This window comes from Triplophysa rosa, linkage group LG20 (assembly GCF_024868665.1).
Source record: "Triplophysa rosa linkage group LG20, Trosa_1v2, whole genome shotgun sequence".
NCBI lineage: Eukaryota > Metazoa > Chordata > Actinopteri > Cypriniformes > Nemacheilidae > Triplophysa > Triplophysa rosa.
In genome coordinates, this window is record NC_079909.1 from 2092265 (window position 1) to 2104990 (window position 12726).

The following is a 12726-nucleotide window of genomic DNA, read 5'->3' on the forward strand; positions in this document are numbered from 1 at the left end:
TTGTAAGCATTAGTCACATTGGTATACACCTGGCCCAGTGTTTTATCTCCTCTGGTTGCAAAGTTCACATTTAGGTCGAATTTGTGAAATACAGTCTTTAAGTCAGCATGATTAAAATCCACCGCTGCTATGAATTCAATTCAATTTATTTATATAGCGCTTTTCACAATGTGCATTGTTCCAAAGCAGCTGTACAGGAGCAAATAAGAAAAACAGAAAAACACTGAAAGGTAAAACACAGCATAGTGCATGGTGTTTATAGACCAAGCAAGATCATTCTAATAAATAAATAAATGCAGTCTCCTGGTGAGCAAGCCAACATTGCCCCGCTGTGGCGAGGAACCCAAACTCCAAAGATGAATAAATGGAGAAAAAAACCTCGGGAGAAACCAGGCTCAGCCGGGAGGGCCAGATCTCCTCTGACGTGTCATAGTTGCACTCAGTGACCCCAACCAAAAGCAAACGTCCACGAAGAACAGGAGAGCACACCAACCGCGACATTCCATGTGCTTTCTCGTGTCTCGTCATTGGCCCCGCCCCTCTCGTTTCCCGTATTGCTTCCCTGCCGTGTCTCATGTTCCTCACCTGCCCCTCCTTATCTTCCTTTGTTTGTTTCCCTATATAATACCCTCGTGTTCGTTGTCCTGTGCTCGTTCATTGTAGTTGTACCTGTATCTTTGTGCTTACCTGTGTGCGTTATCTGCTTGTCATCCTAGTCTGTGAATTGTCAGTCAATTCAAGTGAGTCTTAGTAGTGTTTATTTATAGTTTGTCAAGTGTTTCTCTATAGTCCAGTTTTAGTCAGTCTATGTTCTGTTTTGAGTTGTTTCCTGTTTTCTTGATTTACCCCATTGTGGGTTTTGTTTTGTGTTTTATTTATTTAATAAATCTTCCTGTTAACCCCTTCACCACCACTGCTGCCTGCGCTTGGGTTCTTCCTCTGAATCCGTGACACTTAAGTAGTTTATGGCTGTGGAAATAATTGTGTTGCAAGACGAGCCCAATAATCAAGGCAACATAAAAAATAAGATAAAATAATTAAAATAAATATTCAGTTATCTATTTATTTGTCTATCTATATCCATCTAAAATGGATATGATATTCAAGATTGCATGCGCGTGTGTGTGCGCGCGTTTAAGAGAGTGAAGGAAGAAGGGACACACATCAGCTGCTGTTAATTTTATCTATAAGCTACACACCCTCAGAAACAAACTATACTGCCTTAATCCCTTATATATATATATATATATATATACTCTGAATGTAGGCCTATATTTATTTTTATATTTCTGTTTTATTATTTTACATTTTACTCTGTATTTTATCTTTAACTTAGCACCTCATTTTATTTTCACTTTAATGTTTGTACTTATGTTTGTCTTTTGTAATGTGTTTAATGCTTTGGCAATATTGTAAGAACTCGCAATTATGCCAATAAAGTGCCTTGGAATTGAAAAATTGAGAGAGAGAGAGAGGGAGAGAGAGAGAGCGAGAGAGAGAGAGAATCAATAATCAAATTCCTTCTGAATAAAAGGGATGTGCACGTGTGTTTAAGTTCCCGAAGCTGTTGTTGTGCAGGGCCGAGAAAAGTCATAACATTATAGATTGATACAACACCTGTAATTAAAGAAAGGCTGACAAGGGAAAAGGATAGCTTTTTTTATTTTTTAGGATACATAGGAAAAAGATAGCTTTCACAGAGTGAGGGAGGGAGTGACCGCTTTTGGGGGCAGGAGGTATGAATTCCTATTTTACGAACCCATCGCTCTCATGTCATTTAAGTGGTGGTCAGGAAGTTATTCCCAACGTTGTCCTTAGCTCGACAAACTATGACCCGGTGCGACATTTCTCGTCCTATGGCACCACTGTGGGCCAGAACCGGATATACTCCAATCCGTTCTATTCGAATCAAGAAAATGCTATGTTTGGGTCTGGACGAGCACCGTACGAGTTCGGATCGCATGTGTTCTACCAGGACAAGGATGTGCTACCTACTTGTAGGCAAAACCTTGGACAAACACAGGATTACGCTTTAGACCAATACAAGACTGCATCGTCAGAAACAAAAGGAACCATTCAAATATATCCGTGGATGCAGCGAATGAATTCGCATAGTGGTGAGTATAAAGACTAGAGACTGGTGTGACGGGTTTTATCACTCCATAAACCATAAGTGAAGCTCCAATAAAAGCTCTTTATCTTTGAAGGCAACTCCTTCGGATTGGATCATGCTTTTTATCATCAACCAAATACATTCAATGATAGGGGAAAATATAACACCCGTCGTAAAAAGGGACATGTATTTGTTTAATGTAAAAAATATATATTTATGTATATATATATATATATATATAGGCTATGTAAAACTGTTTATTTTACTGTATTGAGCAACTTGATTTTAACATGGTATAGTAAATATTTGAAGTTTTACTTTAATCGTTTATGGAGCTTTTTTCTACTAATGTAACCTTAATAATATAGCCTATATATTTTTTTCTAACAGGAGTTGGCTATGGGTCTGACAGACGGCGAGGTCGCCAAATCTATTCGCGATACCAAACTCTTGAACTCGAAAAGGAGTTCCATTATAACCGTTATTTAACAAGGCGCAGACGAATCGAAATTTCTAATGCGCTTTGTCTCACAGAACGTCAAATCAAAATTTGGTTTCAGAACCGAAGAATGAAGTGGAAGAAGGAGAGCAATTTAACATCCACCCTCAATGAAAGTGGTCCAGCAGGCGCTGGCCAGGAAATTGACAAAGTAGAAGCAGAGGAAAACACCGAAGGAAATGAGAAAAACTGATGATTTGCACCATATAAAGGGTTTGAAACATCAAAATCTGAAACTATATTTTACTACACTGTAACTAAGCCTACAATCGAACTTTCATTGTTTGACACAATTCACCGATAGCAAAATTGTAACCTGCCAAATAACATTGATTGCTAAACCCCACTAAAATGCATTAAACCGCCATTCCCAAAATTACAAATATCGATTTTTTTTAACTCAACTCAACTTTATTTATATAGCGCTTTTACAATTTTCATTGTTACAAAGCAGCTGTACATGAGACATATTGACTAAAAGCAAAATAATTAAAGTTGTACCTGCAGAAACAAGAAAAGGTTGAAAACACAGAAGACAGACATACCCACAACACTATATTTTATGTGTGTACACAATATTTTAAATCTCAGTTACATATTGGCTTATTCTAGAGATAAGATAAAAACTGCATTAACGGTACTGTGATCATAGACATTAATTCTTTGTGATATCAATATGTAATATCAAATTCTAAATATTATACCACATCTGAATTAAAACCTGATGTAGCTTATTGGTACGTGTATTGGTATTTTTCATTGTCGTGTATTTGTATGAGTTGTTATCATTACCTGTAAATCATATACATTGCAAATGTTTTGTAATTACATGGTTCATACAGTACTGTTGTTTATGCTTTAACACAGTACTCCAACATCCTATTTTAACATGTGTAATGTTAGATAACGAGCGACATGGAAACAGTGTTGCAATAAATAAAATACAAATCAAATAATATTTTTTTATAAAGAACGAAAACATCGCCAATACTGCTTTATGTAAATTATTACGGCTCACAAGTTCTACTTCTTTTGTTGCTGCTGGACACATAATAGAAAAACATATATGCAGAAGATTAAAAATAATATTTAAATGGCGTACTTCACAAATTATGCGTCGGTGCAGGCTTAAGCAGTACAAATTGGGTTAAGAATGCTTAATCTGTTTAACCAAAAACTTTTAATGAAAGTTTTGAACCCTGAGCAAAACAGATGAACAATAGTTACACTTTGTTTTGAAGTGTCCAAGTTCTACATGTTGCATGTTCTTAAAATCGTAATAACAGCAAGTTCAGCATTATTAGTAATAAACCTAAAAAGAGAAATAGTACTTATATATTGTCAATTAATAATACTCGGTATATTAATAATACTATAACGTAAAATAAAGGGCAACACAAAGGTTTGTTTACAAAGTAGCATTGTGTATTCGTTGTGATATAATTCTCAACTCAACTTTATTTATATAGCGCTTTTTACAATTTTCATTGTTACAAAGCAGCTGTACATAAGACATAGTGACTATAAGCAAAACAATTAAAGTTGTACCTGCAAAAACAAGAAAAAGTTGAAAACATAGAAGACAGACATACCCACATACAAAACACTCCACACACACAATATGCACACGTACTAACACACATAGACATAGACAAACACACACGGATGCGCACGCACACACACACGTACACAGACAAGTACGCACACACACACAGACACGCACAGGCTTTGGTTGACTATCCCCGCACGCACACACACACACACGCTCAGTGAGAGCACACATTTAAGATTAAGAAGAGAGAAGCACAGGTCAAATATAACAGACTATAAATTCCTATATGCAATATTAATTAAGTACAACTTTAAAATTCTAAAATTATAATAATCATAATAATTTAAGATACCTCATTAAAATGACAATGGGTTATTACTTAACAGTGTTTAATTCATTATTTTTTAAAAGTACATGAAGGAATTACAAAACACTTTCAAGCAGTATAGAATACACTCTTCACATTAATTCTGTTTTTCTTCCAATTTCCTCGACTTCATTCATTTTTAGTCATTTTTTAAAGTCCTTTTCGGAAATTATGAAACTGTCAGTCGTAAATTTAATGACAAGGCAAACTGTATCCTAAAGCAAGTATCAGCTACTCAATTTACGACATGTAATTGAATAAATTCCACTACATTCAAATAAACCAAAACTCCGTCTTCTTTTGGCTACGTTATATACATTGTACGATTGAGTTTATGTCTGTAAAACGGATTGTGTCTAGACTCTTTATAGATTCCGGCAAATCTCTTATGTAATTCAATCACTGCATAATGCACTTGATGTGCGATTATTATCGGATTATTTTAATGTTACATTACCTTTTAGGGTTGCAACGATTCTTTTATTTATACGGTATATGCGTACGCTGTAAAAAAAAAAAAAAGAGTCCGTAAAAGTAAGGCGCAATGTACTGTATTCATTTGAGGAAATTTTCCGTATTGATTTCTTACAGCTGTATCACCTTTTTTTCACTCTGCACCAGAGGCGTCATGCCCATTCAAACTGATTTTTTTTTTATTCCGTTTTGTATGCAATATCCAAGTGACGAGTTAACCATCTATTAATCATGAACTGGGTTTTTGAAGCGGCGCAGGCCACACCCTTTGCTTCATTTTTATTTGTTTTACTTTTGTGCTCTTTGTTCATTTGTATGCAAACAATGACTCTTTTACTACTTTTACTCCTTTAGCACAAAATTTAATACAATATATTTGCTCTCAAAATACACTGATGCATTTTTTTATTGGGGAGAAGATTCATATATCAGTTAGATGGTGTTCGCAATGATTTGTGCGATGTTTTGAATACGCTTAAGATATAGTCTCTATAATATTGCTTCAAATGTATGTATTTACGTACAGGACATGTTTCTGTGTGTTGTGCACAATGTGCCCCCTTAAAAATGCTTTGCACTGCATTAAAAGTTCCTTACAAATAATGGATAGTACTGGCAGCACAGTACCTGTACATGTTCCTTTTTTACTTGCAGCTTTGTAAAAAACAATTTGTTGAGTCAACTAAAAAAAACTTTGTTACCCCGCTGCCTTTTTGTTAAGTTGACAATACATTTCTTGTTATATTAACTTACCTTCAGAATAGAGTCAACCTTTTAAAATGAGTCCTTTTAATTATTTTTCCTAGATGACTTAAGTATTATTTTCTAGTTCAGACAACAAATGTATTTGTTATTTTAACTTCTCAATTAGTTGTGTCAACTGAAGCACATTTGTTACCCCGCTGCCTTAAATGTTTTTGTTAAGATGACAAACATTTTTGCATTGTGTTAACTTCATCTGCACAACATTTTTCCATTAACATTTAATAGATTTCTTGCAAAAAAACAATTCGCTATATATGTCAAGTGGAAATAATACATTGCACGCATTACTTGACTTTAAATATAAACACATTTTTGCAATCAAACTGACTTTACAAGTAATTTCAATCTGATATTTTACTATTATATTACATAAACATTTTATTGTTTACTTTCCATTTCAACTGCCTTGTAAAATCAATTTGGTTGCACTTCAAAATTTAAGTTTTTTTTTACAGTGAAGAAAAACTAACACATCAAACTGTATTACAATATGAATTACAACATGTAATTACTGTATAATATTCTTAGGTGATTGTGTCTATTTGTCTATTTAAATAAACTCGTTCACATGAGATGTGTAAAAACAAACTTGACCCAACATTACAACATTTGCAAATGGTATACAAAACCCTGAAGCTTCTTTTAAAAAAACTACTTTTTAGGTAGCAACTTGTTGTTATGACCATGCACACATGAAGACCAGCTGCTTCCAACAATGTTCATTATGTGTTTTGCATAGCCTCAAAGGCTTACTTAATGTGTTTGGGGTAGTCAATGTTCACAGCATAAAGTAAACCCATCAGGAGTCCAAAAGCATTGGGGACATCCGAGATATCAGTAAGAACCTGACATTCTTCAAGAATTGGCGAGAATTCATTTATTTCCTTTGGAAAGACATCTTCGTGTCACTTACAATCAAAATGTCCAGGTGAATGCCTTTTAGAAAATCTTCAATCTTCAATCATCTGTTGGCTGAAAATACAAAAGGAAACATATTGAAATGAGTAAATTTAGTAAGCACTCAGATACTGATGTAAGACAGGCTGGCAAGCGCTTTCAGACACTCGACAGTGTCCTATTTTTGATTCAAAGTGACTAGTTTTCAGGTGTGCCTATTATGATGTAATTTCTACAACTTATTTACTTCAAAGAGTGACCTCTGTATTTTTAAACATACCTCACAAAGCTTTAAAAAACTGGAGGAATCAGACATGCCCAAAAAAAAGCAGTTCTGGTGTGAGTCCTGAAATGACAATGAATGAACACGCACAATACACAAGAACATTGCAAAAAACTAAATATTTTAAACAGAGTATTGTGTGAATGCCAAATAAAGAAATCGTATTGCTTAACAAAAAATACTTACATTTTAGCATCAAGCCACAGTAGGATTTTGTTTGGCAAATGTACATCTAGGCCACTATAAAAGGACCTCATGAGGTCAGCGGACATCAGCTGGCTGAATTCAGCAACAATCTAAAAAACAAAAATGACAAACTCAAAAACCATTACAAAATTAAAATGAGAAAAACAGAGTAACACCGTGTCTACACCGGACATGACGCGATGCAACAAACGACTTGTTTTAATGGGATTGTTATCCGGTGTAGACACGGGCTAATAGCGATAAAGAATCTTGTGATGTCCCATGCTGCCTAAATAAATGATTTTTCAAGTCAATTTGCCTTCAGTAATAAAAACAAGGTAAGGGACACAACCTGTTGTAGTGGCTTTGGTGTATAATGCCTTGTTATTATACACTGATTTGATGAACTACAAGAGCAGAGATTGCATGTCCTCTTCATTTAACTGTCATCCAGAATCCATAGAACAGAGGGTCTATTTTCTGCAAAATAATAATAACAATAATTAACTAAACTCATTTTTTAAGCCTAAAAACTTACTCATGACCAGAGACAAATACAGCAATTTAGAAATACTTGAGGGCCAACAACGAATTTGCTGGCTAACACTTTGGTACTATTGAGAGATGTGACTGCGTGTGGCGAGATCAAAATGTGTCGGAACCCCCTCTCTCAACGGCTCTGGCGAGGGAGCTTAAATGTGAATGTAACCTTTCGAGAAACAGATTAAGTTACATTTAGACATTATGTTAAATGTTTAAAGTGGGGTTTTGGGCGTTTGGGGTTGGGGACGATCGCATCACGCTGTCAATCACTCTCCCCTACATTTCGAGAGAACCCCGAATCGCTTTTTATCGTATCCCTCAATACACGAGATAAAGAGCAATGGCTATTCATCTGTAACTCGCAATACATGGGCCAAAAAGGGCAGGAAAACAATACTGATAAAACAAATCAAACCAGAATAATACAATCTAACTTGCATATGCTTGTTATAACCCGCACTCAAGCACTTTTACCTTGCATGAGTGAAATAGCTGCCCGGTGGCTTTGAATCCATGGCCGCCTAGTACTGCGGTCAAGCCAGCCGCGGTTTGAAAATACACGGTCAAGCCAGCCGCCGTTTAGGTTCAGATGCGCGCTTATTGAGTGGTTTACGGTACATTACAGGAACACCGCTTGTAAAGCTTTATTTAAATGTAGATGATCCGCGTCTCTTGTCAATAACATATTTCTTGTTTTACGTTTAGAATATCTCGTTTTTGTCGTAATTTATGCAGGTTTTTTTCTCCGAATGTTTCCATTATGATTGCTGTAACGTTATATTGTGAAACCAATGTCTCTGTCTGTATCTTAAATATGTATTATTTTAATGCCTTCTAGACCTTTGTCCTGCAAATAAAACTGTTTATGCAGTTTGCAATTACAGTACCCATGGATTTGAACAGATTTAATTACAGTATGTTTTTTGAAAGCATTTTGTTTGAAAAATATTATTCCAATATAATTGACTATACAAACATTATTTCTCATAAGTAGAAAAATATGATGGTGGCTTTAAGTAGGAGCCATACCCCACTATATGCACACAATATGGATTTATTTCACTGTACCGTTTTGGAGAAATACAATATTTTCTACGTCAAATGCCTATAGAAACTATATTTCTAATAAGTAGAAAAAAACTGATGGTGGGTTTCTATAGGGGCCATCCCACTCTATATGCACACCATATATGGACTTATTTCACTGTAGCGTTTTGGAGAAATAAACATTTCTCCACTTCAAATGCCTATAAAAACATTTGTTCTAATAAGTAGAAAAAACTGATGATGGATTTCTGTAGGGGCCATCCCACACTATATGCACACCATATATGGACTTATTTTACTGTAGCGTTTTGGAGAAATACACATTTCTCCACTTCAAATGCCTATAGAAACATTATTTATAATAAGTAGAAAAAACTGATGATGGATTTCTGTAGGGGACATCCCACACGATATGCACACCATATATGGACTTATTTTACTGTAGCGTTATGGAGAAATACACATTTCTCTACTTTGAAAGCCTATAGAAACATTATTTCTAATAAGTAGAAAAAACTGATGATGGATTTCTGTAGGGGCCATCCCACACTATATGCACACCATATATGGACTTATTTTACTGTAGCGTTTTGGAGAAATACACATTTTTCCACTTTGAAAGCCTATAGAAACTTTATTTCTAATAAGTAGAAAAAACTGATGATGGATTTCTGTAGGGGCCATCCCACACTATATGCACACATATATGGACTTATTTTACTCATTTTGGAGAAATATCATTTTTCTACCTTCAAAGGCCTGTAGAAATGTAAAAAGAAACGTCTTGGTTACGGATGTAACCTCGGTTCCCTGTTGGGGTCTCTCGACGTTGTGTCGAACCGACAGAATGGGGTTTGTCTTGAGAACCTATCATCTTCTGAGTATTTAGAAAAGGCCAATGAAAATTGGCGAATGAAATTTGCATGCCGGGCTCCTCCCCGGATGTCCGGGTATAAGAGGGAAGCCGGCGTGCTCATTCATTCACCTTTTGTTCTTCAGAGCCTACGCATCTGATGAGCTTCTCTACGATCTTGGGTGATCATTTTTCTGCTGGAATCTACGACGTGGACAGCGGACGGTCCCTTCCTGCAGTGACTCTCCCCTGGGCGTCTCGGCAGTTCCGGAGGTGTTCGAGCAAATTTCCTTTTCTAAAAGAGCAAATTTCTCCAGCGTGGCTTGTCCCGCTGTTCTCATGGGTGCAACACACTCATCGAGGAGGGGGACGGACACAATGCCTGCTTCCAGTACGCTGGGGCAGACGTTGTGGATACGTCCTGCCCGCACTGCGGGGGTGACGATTCAGACGTTGCGTCACAGGTGGCTGTGTTCCCACGGGACTCAGCCACCACCTCGTTTGCTCCCCGTTCCGTGGCGGCAGGACTACGGCCCTGCCGTCCGCTACGGCAAGCAGCGAGGGTGATATGAGGATTACTGTGAGCGATAATCCGCCAGCCACGGCTCACGGACCGTTCACACCTCGTCTCGCTCGTCTGACCGTTCCCCAGGAGACGGTCCGCCGTCTTATTCCTCAATCACGTATTCGGACACGATGCGTGATGATGAGATGTCTCTTGCAGCATCGGGGGGTGACGTACTGCCATCCGACTCCGACGATTCCTCGGGCTCCCTCCCTCGGGGGGTCGAGCCCAGGAAGAAGCGGACGTCAAAATGTCAGCCATGCTTTCCCGGGCCGCCGTGAGTGTTGGGTTGCAGTGCCCGCACTGCCTCTCCCGGCGCTCGCGGCTGGCTACATGGCGCCTCGGGTTTGAGCGCGGCTCCAAGCCGCGCCCGCCCCCAGTGCCGTGTTTACCGGAAGTGCATGAGGAACTTAGTAAGACCTGGAACGCCCCTTTCCGGCACGTTTCACGTCAAACAAAGTTCCGTCACCCTCTCTTCCCTCGAGGTTGAGACAGCTGGAGGATACGTCGTTGTCCCCCAGGTGGAGTATGCCGCCGCGGTGCACTCGTGCCCGTAGGGGCGGCCACCTGGGGGGGGCTCGACCTAGACTCCCGTCCAAAGCATGTGGGGTCTCGGCATCTCGGCGTTGAGAGAGCTCCACGAGGGTAAGACCGACCCAGCGCTATGCAGGAACTCCGCGCCGCCACCGACCTCGCTCTACGGGCGACCAAGGTGACCACGCGGGCCCTGGGTCGGACGATGTCCACACTTGTGGTCCATGAGAAACTCCTCTGGCCGATCCTTGCGCAGATGAGTAACGCTGAGAAGGTCCGCTTTCTCGACGCACCCGTCTCGCAAGGGGGGGCTGGTTGGTGTTACTGTCGAGCGCAGCGGCCCCTCTCACCCCCCGCCCGTCGGGGGCGCGAGACCCGCACGCTGCCTCCCCCGGAGGGTTCTCGACAGTAAAGAAGCAGTCCTCCGTGCCGCGACTCGGCCGCCTCGCCGTCGAGTCCCGTGCACTGTCTGCTTCCCAGCAGCCCTGGTCCTCTTCGACGCCCTCCAGCTCTGGCGCCCCCCACTCAGGGGAGGAGACAGCAAAGAGGAGACCATCGCCCCATCAGCAGCCGCGGCGAAGCGGCCCTCATGGGAAGACCTCAGGGGGATCGAGGCTACCATTGGGCCCGACCCCAGCCACATCGCTGGGAAGTCGGATAGGGACGGATCCTGCCCCGTCTCTCCATCTGCTGGCCCCCTCCGGGGGGCTAGCGCCCACTTACTCTCAAAAAAGGAGAGTTTCCTCTCTCTCTTGGGTTACCACAGCCGCTCTCACCCTCTGCCGACGGTGAACGGCAAACTCGACGTTGCGTCATGGCGAAGCGCAATGTCGAGTATAAACACCAGCCCTCAGCACTCTCAGTCAGACAGTGCGTTGAGCTGCGCAGTCGCCAGGCAGGAAAAACAGCAGAGCCGATCTCCTCCCCGGGGGACCTCCCCCGGCAAGGAATCCGTACTGCTAGCCATCGAACCACCCCCCGGGGGGACGATGAAAAAGATCGTACCTTTAGTCCCCGTCTCATTTCTGGGAGCCTGTCCGGCTTCCCAGGCTGTCAGGCTGGCTAGGGAAGACGATCCGTCTCGGCTACGCGATCCAGTCGCCTCACGCCCGCCAAGTTTCAGGGATCCGATATACCTCAGTCAGAGGCTAGGATGTTCCCGTACTTCGGGCCGAGGTCGCCACCCTTCTGGTGAAGGGAGTGATCGAGCCCGTCTCACCAGCCGAGATGTTCAACGGGTTTTACAGCCTGTACTTCATTGTCCCCAAGAAAGGCGGGGGGTTGCGCCCTATCTTGGGTCTGTGTGTTCTGAACAGGCACCTACACAATAGCTGCCTTTCAGGTTGATCACGCAGAAGCGCATCCTGACGTCCGTCAGGTGTCAGGACGGTTCATGGCAATCGACCTGAAGGACCGTACTTCATGTCTCGATCCTCCCTCGACATCGGCCGTTCCGACGGTTCGGTTCGAGGGACGGGCATATCAGTACAGGGTCCTCCCCTTCGGTCTGTCCCTGTCTCCACGAGTCTTTACGAAGGTCGTGGAAGCCGCCCTCCTTCCCCTAGGGAAGGAGGTGTGCGGGTACTAACTATCTCGACGACTGGCTCAAGTTTGGCACACTCTCGAGATCTGTGGTGTACACACAGGGACCTGGTGCTCCGGCACCTAGATCGGTGGGGCTACAGGTCAACTGAGAAAGCAAGCTCTCCCCGGTGCAGAGCTCTCTTTCTCGGTATGGAACTCGACTCTGTCCTCAGAGCGGCCCCGCTCACCCCCCGGGGGGGCGCGAGACCCGCGACGAGGAAGCCCGCACTCACGCGCCTCCCAGAGGCAGTGGACGAGGAGATCCTGAGTGACCCACCCCCGGTCTGGTTGGGACGTCACTCAGGCTAGGGCTTCGGCCACTGGGCGGCTATACGCCCATAGGTGGCGCCTCTTCTCGTCCTGGGGCTCTTCTCGGTTGGGACGTCACTCAGGCTAGGGCTTCGGCCACTGGGCGGCTATACGCCCATAGGTGGCGCCTCTTCTCGTCCTGGTGCTCTTCTCGG

The 12726-nt window shown here is 41.6% G+C and overlaps 1 protein-coding gene and 1 long non-coding RNA gene across 2 annotated transcripts; one reads left to right on the forward strand and one right to left on the reverse strand.

Annotated features, from left to right (window-relative positions):
• Nucleotides 1-1738: 1738 nt before the first annotated feature.
• LOC130571381 (homeobox protein Hox-C6b-like) lies at nt 1739-2805 on the forward strand. Its single transcript, XM_057362302.1, has 2 exons — nt 1739-2117; nt 2504-2805. The coding sequence occupies exons 1-2, from the start codon at nt 1739-1741 to the stop codon at nt 2803-2805; spliced, it is 681 nt and encodes a 226-aa protein (XP_057218285.1).
• Nucleotides 2806-6316: 3511 nt separating this feature from the next.
• Nucleotides 6317-8422, reverse strand: LOC130571668 (uncharacterized). Its single transcript, XR_008965106.1, has 5 exons — nt 8154-8422; nt 7489-7616; nt 7137-7246; nt 6948-7013; nt 6317-6742 (listed from the first exon to the last, which is right to left on the reverse strand). It is a non-coding gene; the product is annotated as an uncharacterized LOC130571668 (long non-coding RNA).
• Between the last annotated feature and the right edge of the window lie 4304 nt (nt 8423-12726).